The sequence below is a fragment of the Triplophysa rosa genome, linkage group LG17 (genome assembly GCF_024868665.1).
Source record: "Triplophysa rosa linkage group LG17, Trosa_1v2, whole genome shotgun sequence".
Lineage (NCBI taxonomy): Eukaryota > Metazoa > Chordata > Actinopteri > Cypriniformes > Nemacheilidae > Triplophysa > Triplophysa rosa.
Genome location: NC_079906.1, coordinates 7046451 through 7059997, shown reverse-complemented (window position 1 = coordinate 7059997; position 13547 = coordinate 7046451). Strand labels below are relative to the sequence as shown.

Sequence of the window (13547 nt, the reverse complement as noted above, 5' to 3'; positions counted from 1 at the left end):
TGTTGTAGAGTTGAGTCTTTTGTGGCTATCGTTGTGTATTAGTTTAGTCTTGTCAGTTTAGTTAATCTTGTTCTTGTTTTGTTATGTTTACCCCCACGTGGGTCTTTGTTTTGAGTTTTGTTAATTATTTATTATAAGTCTTGTTAACCCCTTACGTCCCTGTCTGCACTTGGGTCCTTTGTCTCTCACCTCACCCGAGTTCATGAGTCATGTGGTATTGTGTCCATACAATGGAAGTCATAGGGGCCTGATGTTGTTTAGTAACCAATGTTCTTCAAAATATCTTCTTTTGTGTTCTGCAGAGGAAATAAAGTCATACATGTTTGGAATGACATAAATGATGAAAGAATATTTATTTTGGTCACTGTTTACCATTTATTATGTATTTCTATGGTATTCCAATTTTACAGGTACATGTAAAAATATGACATATCATCGCTGTCCTTCTGAAACCTTGTTTGTTCAAATTTGCGTTTTTTCAGAAAATGGGGAAAAACCCAATCGTTTTTAAAGAGTAAATATTTTGTGATTTTTAAGGTCCTACTTTGGTTTATGGAGTGTCCAACAAAACGTTTACGTACATAGAAGGTGTAAAAACACTTTCATTTTCTAATAATATGCAGTTATTATTACCATACTTCTTGACTGACTCTCAAATGATTGTCGCTTGATTCTCCTCTGTCTACCTGCGTTCCAAATTATTATGCAAATTGGATTTAAGTGTCGTAAACATTTAATTTTATATAGTTCAATTAAACTTATGGATGGTATTGTGTCTCAGTGCTCTTTGGATCACTGAAATCAATCTCAGACACCTGTGATAAGTAGTTTGCCAGGTGAGCCCAATTAAAGGAAAACTACTTAAGAAGGACGTTCCACATTATTAAGCAGGCCACAGGTTTCAAGCAATATGGGAAAGAAAAAGGATCTGTCTGCTGCCGAAAAGCGTCAAATAGTGCAATGTCTTGGACAAGGTATGAAAACATTAGATATTTCACGAAAACTTAAGCGAGATCATCGTACTGTGAAGAGATTTGTGGCTGATTCAGAGCACAGAAGGGTTCGTGCAGATAAAGGCAGAATGAGGAAGGTTTCTTCCAGACAAATTCATCGGATTAAGAGAGCAGCTGCAAAAATGCCATTGCAAAGCAGCAAACAGGTATTTGAAGCTGCTGGTGCCTCGGGAGTCCCGAAAACCTCAAGGTGTAGGATCCTCCAGATGCTTGCAGTTGTGCATAAACCTACTATTCGGCCACCCCTAACCAATGCTCACAAGCAGAAACGGTTGCAGTGGGCCCACACATACATGAAGACTAATTTTCAAACAGTCTTGTTTACTGATGAGTGCCGTGCAACCCTGGATGGTCCAGATGGATGGAGTAGTGGATGGTTGGTGGATGGCCACCATGTCCCAACAAGGCTGCGACGTCAGCAAGGAGGTGGCGGAGTCATGTTTTGGGCTGGAATCATGGGGAGACAGCTGGTGGGCCCCTTTAGGGTCCCTGAAGGTGTGAAAATGAACTCTGCAAGGTATGTAGAGTTTCTGACTGAGCACTTTCTTCCATGGTACAAAAAGAAGAACCATGCCTTCCGTAGCAAAATCATCTTCATGCATGACAATGCACCATCTCATGCTGCAAAGAATACCTCTGTGTCATTGGCTGCTATGGGCATAAAAGGAGAGAAACTCATGGTGTGGCCACCATCCTCCCCTGACCTCAACCCTATTGAGAACCTTTGGAGCATCCTCAAGCGAAAGATCTATGATGGTGGGAGGCAGTTAGCATCAAAACAGCAGCTCTGGGAGGCTATTCTGACATCCTGCAAAGAAATTCAATCAGAAACTATCCAAAAACTCACAAGTTCAATGGATGCAAGAATTGTGAAGGTGATATCAAAGAAGGGGTCCTATGTTAACATGTAACTTGCCCTGTTAGGATGTTTTTGATTGAAATAGCTTTTGATTTCAGTAAATATGACCTCCTAATGCTGCAAATTCAACAAATGACCATTTTCAGTTTTTTACAACCTATGAAATGTTTTCAAACTCTGTTGTGCATAATAATTTGGAACAGTGCATTTTGAGTTTTTCATTTTTTAAATAAATACTGTTGTCAGTGGGAGGTTTGTTCAATAAAATTCCAAATGTACCCTAACTGTTGATTACTTGAAAATTATACTGACTGTCATTTGCATCGACAAATTAGGAAAACCAGAGAAAGATATCATTTGCATAATAATTTGGAACGCAGTGTAGATTCCTCTGTTCTGTCAAACTACTCTGATCTGATTGGTCAGATGGTCTAGTCTGCTGTGATTGGTCTACCGCGTACAGCGTCGCAAATGGAACATAGGCGGTCATTACTCAGAGTGACGCAAATCTGACCCGAAACTGAAATTAGAACGACAGACGTTCTTCGGGGGGGTAAACCATCCCTTTAAATGTATACCTTTCCTTATACAGTACACTCTATATGGAACATTTGTATAACTATCAACTATCTATCCATCAGTATGTGTCTACTGACGCGGAAGAAACTCGCTCAATATCGCACAAACCACCAACAGTCTCCTGCTTTAGGGATGTGTTCATAAAATGTACAGCAGTGTGGTTCTCCGCAGTCTGATCTATGATCATAATGTGTATCTGAAGTTCCAAAAATAATTTGAATAAAGCAATCATTTCATTCAAGCACTGAATCCATATGTCACTGTTATTTTTATATTCTAACTTGCCTTTGTTCTCAAAGTATGTGATTATTTACAGACATAAATAGAATTTTTAATTTCAGTTTGTACTGCAGTTGTGTGTACTGTACTTGACACGCAGTTTATGCATTTATGCGTATGCATAATACATGATACGTGAAGACCTCTCTTATTAAACAGCGTTTGTGTATTCACAGCAGTATTAACAATTTGTGCATTAAGTGTTGCTTAATTGTGTACACACACATATGGGCACACACACACAGACACCCTTGAGGCCACCCTCAAATTAAACAGATGATGCATCTCTCTCTCTTCTTCCTGTGTCCTCATCTCTAGCCGTGATTGACACATGGTGGCTGTGGCTGTAAGTAAGTTGGACTAATCATTCGAATAGGCCCCTGGCTGTGTATGCTACGGGTGGATATATCAATACACACGCACACACACACACACACACACACACACGCACACGCACACGCACACACACACACACACACACACACACACACACACTACAGGACCTCAGTGGAAAGCGTTGAGACTAATGATCATGTTGTGATGTATTGGGTGCTTTTACTTATCAGACTCTTAATTAGAGAAATCGAAGTAGAAAGTTGGAAGGATTTGTGCTTGTGTTTGCACTGTGGGTGTTTTGCCACACAGAGTGGGAGAGCCATAAAGAATTTGTGATTGATGTTGTGTCAGTGTTAAACCGTTTAGAGTCTACAAAGAGAGAGAGAGAGAGAGGGCCATGTCAGATTTTCGAGGCTGGATCTCTGTAATTGGTCTGGGCTGTTCATAGCCCTGTTGCTTGTCAGTCAAGGATAGATGAAGAGGGAATAAGATGCCATCTTAATCTGTGACCGCACATACACACACGTGCTGAGCTGCTGGCCTTTAGGTCAGTGGTATGTCAATAATTCTGTATGTGATTTGGATTTGCTGTATTTAATGCGTTCTTCCCTGTCTGCTGTTTCCCACAGGTACAACTAGACAGCCGCGGGACGGGGAGATCACAGGAGTCGACTATAACTTTGTCTCGGTTGAAGAGTTCTTCTCGCTTGAGGAGTCTGGGGCGCTGCTGGAGAGCGGCAAGTTCAAAGGTCAGCACATGTATATTATTATATCATAAAGATCAATAAAAGGCAAAGGTTAAAAGGATAATTGTGTTAAAAGTGCACATTTTACATAAATCATTCTGTTATTTACAGTAATTATTGCTATTATGTTCTACCTATGGAGAGCGTGTGTAACCATTGTGACTCTTAAAGGGACAGTTCACCCAAAAATAAAAATGATGTCTTCATTTACTCACCCTCAAGTCGTTCCAAATCTGTATAAATTTCTTAGTTCTGTTGAACACAAAAGAAGATATTTTGAAGAATGTAGGAAAGCAGTTCTGGGGCACTTTTGACTACCATTGTGATTTTTCCTGCTATGGTAGTCAATGGCGGCCAAGAACTGTTTGGTTACAATCATTCTTCCAAATATCTTTCTCTGTGTTTATCAGAACAAAAAAACACAAAGATTTGGAACAACTCAAGGGTGAGTAAATGATGACAGAATTTTATTTTTTGGGGTGAACTGTCCCTTTAAGGCCACATTTTAAATGGTTACTGAATTGATTACAATAATATCATATGTGTAGAATTAGCACATTATCATTAAAATTTTAATTTTAAATATCACTGTTATTGTCAATACTGGTTTAGTGTGACTACCCTAGTTGAGTCTGTTTTCTATTTGAAGTTAATTTGCAAAACAAAAACAAAATGAAATCATGTTTTTCATTGTGCATTGCAATATCAATCAATCAAACTGCAGTTGCAGTTAAAATACACAAAAGACATGATAACAATAAAAAACATGATTTTTGAAATTGTTTAAAAACTGAGTTCCCCTTCAGTCGGTCTCTTGACGTTGTCTTGAGAGACAGACTGGGATTAGATCTTGAGAACCTATCATCTGCGAGAGGAATTTTAAAACGCCAATGGGCTTGGCGAATGGCTTTTCACTCATCCTTTGTTCTTCAGAACCTGCATGACACATATGTCAAGCGCTTATCTCTTAGAGATCCTAAGACTCTTCCAGACTGCTGGACTTACGGCGCAGAGCAGCGGACTTCTCCCTCCTTACAGCGGACTTCCCATGGGCGTCTCGGCAGCGAGCTACAGACCTAAAAGAGTAAATTTCTCACAGTCGCGAGCATGTCTCACAGCTGTGTCCTTGGGTGTGACAGATTCATTCCTGAGTCAGACGGGCACGACACCTGCGTCACATGCTTGGGGCTCAAGCATGCTGAGGCAGGATTTGTCGATCCAGCATGTTCTGTGTGTGAGAACATGGCGATCAAGGTGTTGCGGTCACTGCTGGCTACGTTCTTTGTGAGCGCTGCCGCCACCCCGTCTGCTTCCCAGGCGAGTTCGACTGCCGCTTCGGCGAGGTCGACGGCTTCGGCGAGCAGCGGGGGTGATTTGGGGGTACCTATGAATGTCGCTCCGTCAACTTCGGCTTCGCGGACCACCCATACCCCAGCACACTCACCTGGCTCGTCCACGATGGGCTGCGGTGGACCGTCCCATAGCGGGCAGACTCAACAGAGGGACGAAGAAGAACTCTCTGTCATAGCAAAGGACAGCTACCTCCTAGCATCAGATGCGGAAGACATCTCTATGCTCCCATCCCCGGGAGGTCGAGTTCAAGATGAGGTCGACACTGAGATGTCGGCCATGCTTGCCCGGGCAGCCGCGACACCGCCCTCCCCAAAACGCTCACGGCTGGATTCATGGTTTCTGGGGACGGAGCGTGGTCAAAAGTCACGCGACGCCCCGGTGCCATTCTTCACGGAAGTGCATGAGGAGCTCACTAAGTCCTGGAATGCACAATTCTCTGCGCGTTCCCAGCTAGCAGGCTCAGGTTACCTCCCTGGATGGTGGGGCGGCCAAAGGCTATGTCGACATCCCCCAGGTGGAGCATGCAGTCGCGGTGCATCTGTGCCCGCAGACAGCTGCCACCTGGAGGAGTCGACCAAGACTTCCTTCCAAAGCTTGTAAGCTTCTTTGACATATGTCGAAGGCTTACAATGCTGCGGGACAGGCCGCTTCTGGATGCGCCCATCTTGCAAGCCGGGCTGTTCGGTGACACCGTGGAGGATGTGACTCAACCATTCTCCATGGAACAGAAGCAGGCTGAGGCCATCAAACAGATCCTGCCACGCCGCAACCTGGCTACCTATTGGTCATCACGGTCCAGAGCGCAGCCTGCTTCCCAGCAGCCCCGCCCCCCGCGGCGGCTCCTCTGGTACCGGGGCCCTCCCAGACGACGGCACGCCAGAGAAGCAGACCCCCGCGGAGGAAGGCATCTGCCCCCCGTCAGCAGGCCTCTAAGCGGCCCTGACGGAAAGAACCCAGGGATTTTAACATCGGGCCCGACCCCGGCCATTCCATCACCCACGGGTCAGAGAGGGACGCTTAAAAAAAAAATTACCTGGGTTTTCTCTCCCCACAGCACCCTCGACTCGACGGTGTCTTGGACAAACCACGCTGCCGGCCGCAACCTCCACCGGACGTTGCATCGGTCAGCGACACCAAGCAGGTAAGTCAACAGAGCCGTCGACCTCCCAGGGGTTCCACCCTGTGCGAGGCGACCGCTTTGTCAGCCACCGAACCAGCCTCCCACGGCACGGTGAAGCAGATCGTCCCTCTGGTTCCACTGTCACGGTTTTTGGGCGCTTAGCTAGAGTGCACCAGCCCGTCATGCTGGCTAGAGAGGACGATCCGTCTCGGTTATGCGATCCAATTCGCCAGGCTCCCGCCCAAGTTTCGGGGCATTCTCCACACCTCGGTTCAAGGGGAGAACACTCCCGTGCATCGGGCCGAGGTTGCCGCCCTTCTGGCGAAAGGTGCGATCGAACCCGTCCCTCTAACAGAGATGTCTTCCGGGTTTTACAGCCCATACTTCATAGTGCCAAAAAAAGCAGAAGCGCATTTTGGACTCAGTTTGTCACCAAGATTGGTTCGTGGCAATCAACCTGAAGGACGCGTACTTTCACGTCTCCATCCTCCCTCGGCACCAACCGTTCCTGCGGTTCGCGTTCGAGGGAAGAGCGTATCAGTACAAGGTTTTTTCCAAACTCGTAGAGGCTGCCTTAGCTCCCCTCAGGGAGCAAGGCGTGCGGATACTCAACTATCTCGACGACTGGCTTATCTTGGCTCACTCGCGAGATGTGTTGTGTACACACAGGGACCTCGTGCTCCAGCACCTAGACCGTCTGGGCCTGCGGGTCAACCGAGAGAAGAGCAAGCTCTCCCCAACTCAAGCTCTCCCCAGCTCAAAGCTTATCTCGGTATGGAACTAGACTCTGTCCATATGTCAGCGCGTCTCACCAACGAGCGCATGCAGTCGGTGCTGAACTGTCTGAAACTGGTCAGGCGGACTCCAGCGGTCCCACTGAAACATTTTCAGAGGCTCCTGGGGCACATGGCGTCCTCGACAGGGGTAATCCCTCACGGGTTGATGCACATGCGACCGCTTCAGCACTGGCTTCAGAGTCGTGTTCCCTGGACGGCGTGGCACACCGGCACCAGGCGCATTACGGTAACGCCTTCGCACCCTCACCCCTTGGTCAAACCTGGCCTTTCTCAGAGCAGGGGTTCCACTCCGGCAGGTTTCGAGGCATGTCGTCATCACAACAGATGCCTCCCTGCAGGGGTGGAATGCCGTGTGCAACGGGCAAGCAGTATCTACTCATATCGGAGCGGTTCGGCCAGGCGCAGGTGGACCTGTTTGCCTCCCTGGACTCCACCCATTGCCCGCTTTGGTACTCCCTGACCGAGAGACCCCTCGGCACGAATGCCTTAGCACACAGCTGGCCGCGGGACAAGCGGAAGTACGCCTTCCTCCCAGTGAGCCTCCTTCAGGGAAGGGGAAGAGGGACATCAAGTACTGCTAGTTGCGCCTTACTGGCCCAAACAGACTTGATTCTCAGACCTGGTGGCTCTGATGATAGTTCCCCCCTGGCCGGACGAAGGACCTTCTGTCGCAGGGCAAGGGCACGGTGTGGCACCCCAAGCCAGGCCTCTGGAATCTCCATGTCTGGCCCCTGGACGGGACGAGGAGACCTTGGCGGTCAGAGAGACCGTCCTGCAGTCTAGAGCCCCCGCCTTTAGGCATTTGTACGCTTATTGTGGCAACTCCAGGCCTCCCTGCGACAGAAGGTCCTTCGTTAGCCTCCCAACTGCACCTCTACTTGGACCACACGCAGAACCTTAGAAGCTCTGAGCAGCTCTTTGTCTGTTTTGGGTGACAGCACAAAGGGAGGGCTGTCTCCAAACAGAGATTGGCGCACTGGATTGTGGATGCCATTGCATTGGCATACCGGTCCCAAGATCACCTGTGCCCGCTTGCAGTGAGAGCCCACTCCACCTGGGGTATAGCCTCCTCGTGGTCACTGGCTCAGGGCGCCTCTCTGGCAGACATATGTAGTGCTGTGGGTTGGGCTACACCCAGTACCTTCGTGAGGTTTTACAACCTCCGCATGGAACCAGTGTCAGCCCATGTCTTACACGCTGCCGGCATGTAAGGTCGGCAACTGGGTTGGGCGTACGCCTGCGAAAGCACCTTCTCCCCTCTCCACGCAAGTCTAGCGCGCTATTTTAGCCTCCCTACTTCCCCCCTTAGGGTAAAGAACAGGTATTCCATCCATCACTAAGCATAGGCAATTATGGTAACAGACCAGGCGGAGCGGTCTGTTGTAACCAAGTCCAGTACTGGTAGAGTCACCCCTGCTCAGGTGGACCCCTATACTCGGGCTGTTGCCCCATAAGGAGTGACTCCCCTACAAGGTCGTCCCACATGTTGAATTCCTCCCTCTTGGTTCCCCTGTCGGTGAACCTGTGACCTTTTTGTGATGTCATGGGAAGAGGGAGAACGCATCAGCCAGCTGGTGCTGAAAAAAACACATCACTTGCATGTGCTTTCCATAAACAAAAACATAAGTGATCGTTTTCACGGATAAGTGTAAACTAATGTAAAATAGATAAGATATTCCAAGTTTTTATCCTTTTTTGAACATGCACCATGGTATTTTTATGATAAAATTGTAAAAATGAGAATGCAAATACTTTAGTTACATAGTATCTTTTGCCTTTATTTTTTGTAAGAGTACTGCCATGGTATTAGGCTTCCACTATTCTTATACTTGTACAATATGAAGTCGACAACTATTCTTTAGTGACAATAGAAAATCTCTTTCAATTTCCCCTCTTGTTTAATCTGGTCAGTGTTCAATCCAGTCAATACTAACATGCACATTTTTCCTGAATTGGTCAATGTCCCTTCTGGATCATATCCAAACTGTAATGGCATTTTAATGTTTGTACATTTTCTTTCTGTCTACAGGCGAGGCGGTAACAGAGCTTTTTAATCTAGTACTCATTTCAGCAAAGTTAAACAACTCATATAATAACTAGCCATGGAATTAAATGTTTTCTTATGTATTAGACCAGTTCCTCCTATTTTTATTGATGTCCAGAATGTAAGTAATTAAAATCCAATCTAAAAAGAATTGATTGAATCTAATCAATTTCATCCAGCTAGACCAGAACCAAACCGTCACCAACCAGTGTAAGCCAACCTGGACCACCATGGAAATGCATTCTAGTCTAAGCTGGTCTTTTCAGCACCGTCAAAAAAAGAACAGAATATAATATAGAAACATAGTCTACATGTTTATTCAGAACTTTGGATAAGGTTAAAGATTGTTTTCTGTTTAAGAGGTAATAAATAGGCATACAGTATCATGGCAAAAGCGTTGCATTTTAGTATTATGAACTATATTCAAAATTCTGTTTGGCACATTGCCTTTTCAGCATCATTATTGTAGGCTGTGTGACACACGTGCCTTTAGCATGTGAATTATGACTCTCAGGGGCCGGATCACCTACCTCGCCTGATTAAATGAATAAAATGAATTAGCATAAAAAATGCCACTGCATTTACAGAACGCAGTAAACGTCATTCTCACCTTGGCGATACGGCCGTATGATTTACTTACCGCCGCAAGTCACTCGATCAATACCAAATGGAGATTAGGATGACTTTAAAAGCTGTTGAAAGGAGGTCTGTAGATATACATGTAGTATCGCGTCAGTTGTACGGTGATCCATCCTCAGTGCGTTGGATTTTTATGCTTTTAGAGAATATACAGTGACAGTATAATGGATGATCATGTGTTATTAAGGTGACCTTGATAACCAAACCAACCTGTTTTGTGGTTCTGTTGGCTATTTCCATTAAAATAAAGGTATTGATTTGTTTGAGATATATAATATCACATATCCATACATTAGATTTTATTCTGTGGTCTGTATATTGCACTTTAAATGTTAAATATACAACAAGCATGTTTCCTGTGAAATGTTTATACTTTAAATAAATACTGCACTCAAAAGTAAATATAATGGATTCACCCTCATGTTGTTCAAAACCTGACTCTTTTTTTCTGTGAAACACAAAGCTGACCAGTCTCTTCTCATCTTTACTGGATTAGGGAATTACTATGGAACCCCTCGCCCGGTCCACATCAATCCTGATAGTCCTCCCATCACCTACCAGGAGCACAGGAACCTGCTGAGGAAATTTCGTACCCGCAGCAAATCTCTCAGCAATCTGGAGAAAGCAGGCGAGGAGGGTGACAACAGCGAGGAGGACTCAGGGCTGTCAGGTAGGAAGAGCAGTGATCAGATCTGGTTTGTGTGTTATAGGACAGATGGTTGTAATGACTAATCCTTGATTTTAAACAATTTGCATTATGCAAAAATAGACATTTCAAACTGTAGTGCACTACACTGTTGTCACATGACCTTATTACTGTACGTTGGTCATGTAATCACATTTTTCACATGTAGCATTCAATTTATTCCATTTTGTTTTCCACCAATTTGAAGTAGATCATTCTGACAGTCTGGTTGAATGATGAGTCCAGATTTAAGGCTAATAACAGAATTACTATGCAATTTATTATGTGATAGGTCTGGACTTTTGTGGTGTTGTAATCGTATAAAAATGTGCATACTTTGCACAAAAGTGTATACTGCAAAACTAGAATAGTATTGTAGTAGTGCAGTGATTAAGTATGGTTAAGTATAATAGAACAGGTGTATGTCATGTATAATGCTTGAAGGTCTATGCTAGCCATTAATGTTATTCAATTAGAACAATAGAGCTGACCTTGTATAAGCAATGCTAATCACTGTGATGCTGGTGCAGGAAATTGCTAAAGGTGACTTTGATAAGAGTCACATCTCGACTTGTCCTGGTGCTTTTATTATGCCTTTATTATGTGGACTTTAAATTTGTAGTTCTGTTTTGCTTTTGTTTCCTGCCTAATTCTCACTTGTGTCTTGTTAGTGTTTGTGTTCTTTTGTATATTAGTGGTATCGGGGTGGAGTCATTGTTCTCTTTTTGTTTGTTTCTCATTTAAGGTATTAAACTGGAATTGAATCCTATTTCAACAAAAGGCTTAACACCAATATAGAAAACAAGAGGGCTTAAATGCACAAGGCTAATAACCATAAATGTATACCAAAAACAAGATACTGGTGAAAAAAATCAGGAATGGGAAAGAGGAACAAAACAAAACTACAAAATAAAGTCCAAATTATTAAAGTACAAGCAGACATGACAAAACTCCAACTTGCCGCTTGTAACGAAACATGTAAAAAACGTTTGAGTCATTTTTAGTCATTTATATGGAACAGGAACAGAATACATTTTTTTAAATTCTGTTCCTGAATTCATTTTTATTTTCTCACTCTTTAAGCTTACATAAACTATTCTAACAGTATGTAGAAACTTTTATATGTGTATACTGTATATATATATATATATTTTTTTTTTTTAAACTAATCTGTAAATCACTTTGTAAAGTTTCTACATACATAAAGATTTATTTGACTGTTATCTGCTTATTTTAAGTTTTTGCTCTAGAGCAGACCCATACACAGCATTTACTCATATAGTGATTATATAACTGGCCGTCACCGAGTATCCAATCGTGTCAGACAACGGTTCACTATCTGCTCCTCTGTTGGTAGTTGCCGCATCACTTCACTGCTCTTTTGCGTTAATTTGAACTCAACTTTATCGCATTGCTAACCGTTGCTTTTGCACGTTATCACTCATGACTTGTCCATTTTGTCGCTGTATGTGCTACTTTTAGGCCTAGTGAGGTCAGAGGCAGGGGCGAACTGACCAGTAGGACATTCTATCAAAGTCCAGAACTGCCATCCCACTAGGGGCGAGCCGGCCATCTGGATTATCAGAATTTTTTCCGGTGGGCCGCTAATGTAGTGTGCCGTCTTGGACGCTCGGGCCGGAGACATTCAACGGGAATGCACGCAATGAGAAGGCTTTAGCGAGACGGACACATCTACATCTAACGCAATGATACGTCACAAACCCCCCGTCAACAAAAGTGGTGGAGGGCTGACGCAATCAGACTCAGCCACCCCCCTGTCGACAAAAATGGTGGAGGGCTAATGCAATCAGACTCATCCACCCCTCCCATCCCCCCCATCGACAAAAATGGTGATTGTCCGATGTGTGCCGAAAACTCCAGGGCAGTTTTTGCGTCCGATCCGCCCCTGGTCAGAGGAGAATATCTCTGAACTCTGGGTGTGCAAAGATCACGCTGTAAAGATTGTGTACATTTGTAATACAAAATAATTTGTATACATATTGTATATGACAGGTTGCTGAACTATGAGATGAACTGGCAGGTTTTTAGCATCTAAAGGGCAGAGTACGCAGTGCACTCTGGTTATGCCGGAGTGGGTCGCAAATTGCAGCAATTTGTGTAGTCTATTACACAGTGCTAAAGAATTACAAATACTTGAGAATGGACATAAATTGATCTGGGTCCTTTTGTACTGAGAAGGGTAACATGAGCTACAGCATTTCCCACTGGTCACCATTGTTTTTTATATAACATAGTCTTTGAAATAAGGAAAACCATTAAAATAGTTTTAATGAAAGGACATTTTTTCCTTGTTAGAACAACCAAATGAATGTCAAAAATTTGCTGACTGTTACTTTATTGTTTTCTCACATCAAAGATATTTTATCTTTCCCTTTTCATCTGTGCTCACAGTGACACGTTATCAGAATATTTATTTTCAGGCTGATATTACCCAGACAGCTCTTTATCACTTCTATATTCTGTCCCTCGTTTCTGATGTCAGCTGGAAGATATTCTTTTTCTTCTTGAGCAGACTACAAACCTGTGTGAGGTTTCTTGTATTGTACATTTGTTGCCCTGTGTTGTTATTCCACTTTGCTCTTACATTCTGAGTAGAATGTGTGGGCACAAATATAATATAACAGATGTTTCTCATATCATTACACAGCTGAAGCCTGATATGAATACCCACAGGTTTTGGACATTTAAACCATTTTCTTTTTCAGAGACATGAATATGATAAACATGCCTATAGTTGTTTGTTCAGTATAGGCAGATTACAACAACAATGAACCTTATTTAGTATATAAAGTTAAATGTTCTTCAGGTTCCTGAGAAGTAGCCTTGAAAACCTTGTTCTATTGTTCTTTTGCCAAAATTGGAGCTCCCCAGTATTTGTAGACCTCCAAGCTCCAAGTCATAGACCATCTGGACCATGTGCAGTTCGCCTACCAGGCACACATTTGACTGACCTACATCTCCACAGGGCATGAATGCTCCCACCTCCATAAGCAATTCTGGGTTGAATATAATTCAGGTGAAGAACATGGAAATGGTATTTTTTCTCCACGTAAAAGTAAACTGGATTTGACACTTT

General features: G+C 43.9%; 1 protein-coding gene across 6 annotated transcripts in view; it reads left to right on the top strand.

Moving 5' to 3' along the window:
• The window catches only part of LOC130568275 (membrane-associated guanylate kinase, WW and PDZ domain-containing protein 2), a 76905-nt gene that overhangs the window by 33189 nt on the left and 30169 nt on the right, over positions 1-13547 (top strand). For all 6 annotated transcript variants that reach the window (XM_057357025.1, XM_057357024.1, XM_057357023.1 and 3 more), the window contains exons 4-5: positions 3696-3815; positions 10262-10435. In XM_057357025.1, coding sequence (XP_057213008.1) covers positions 3696-3815; positions 10262-10435 — 294 coding nt within the window. The remainder of the gene's footprint in view (positions 1-3695; positions 3816-10261; positions 10436-13547) is intronic.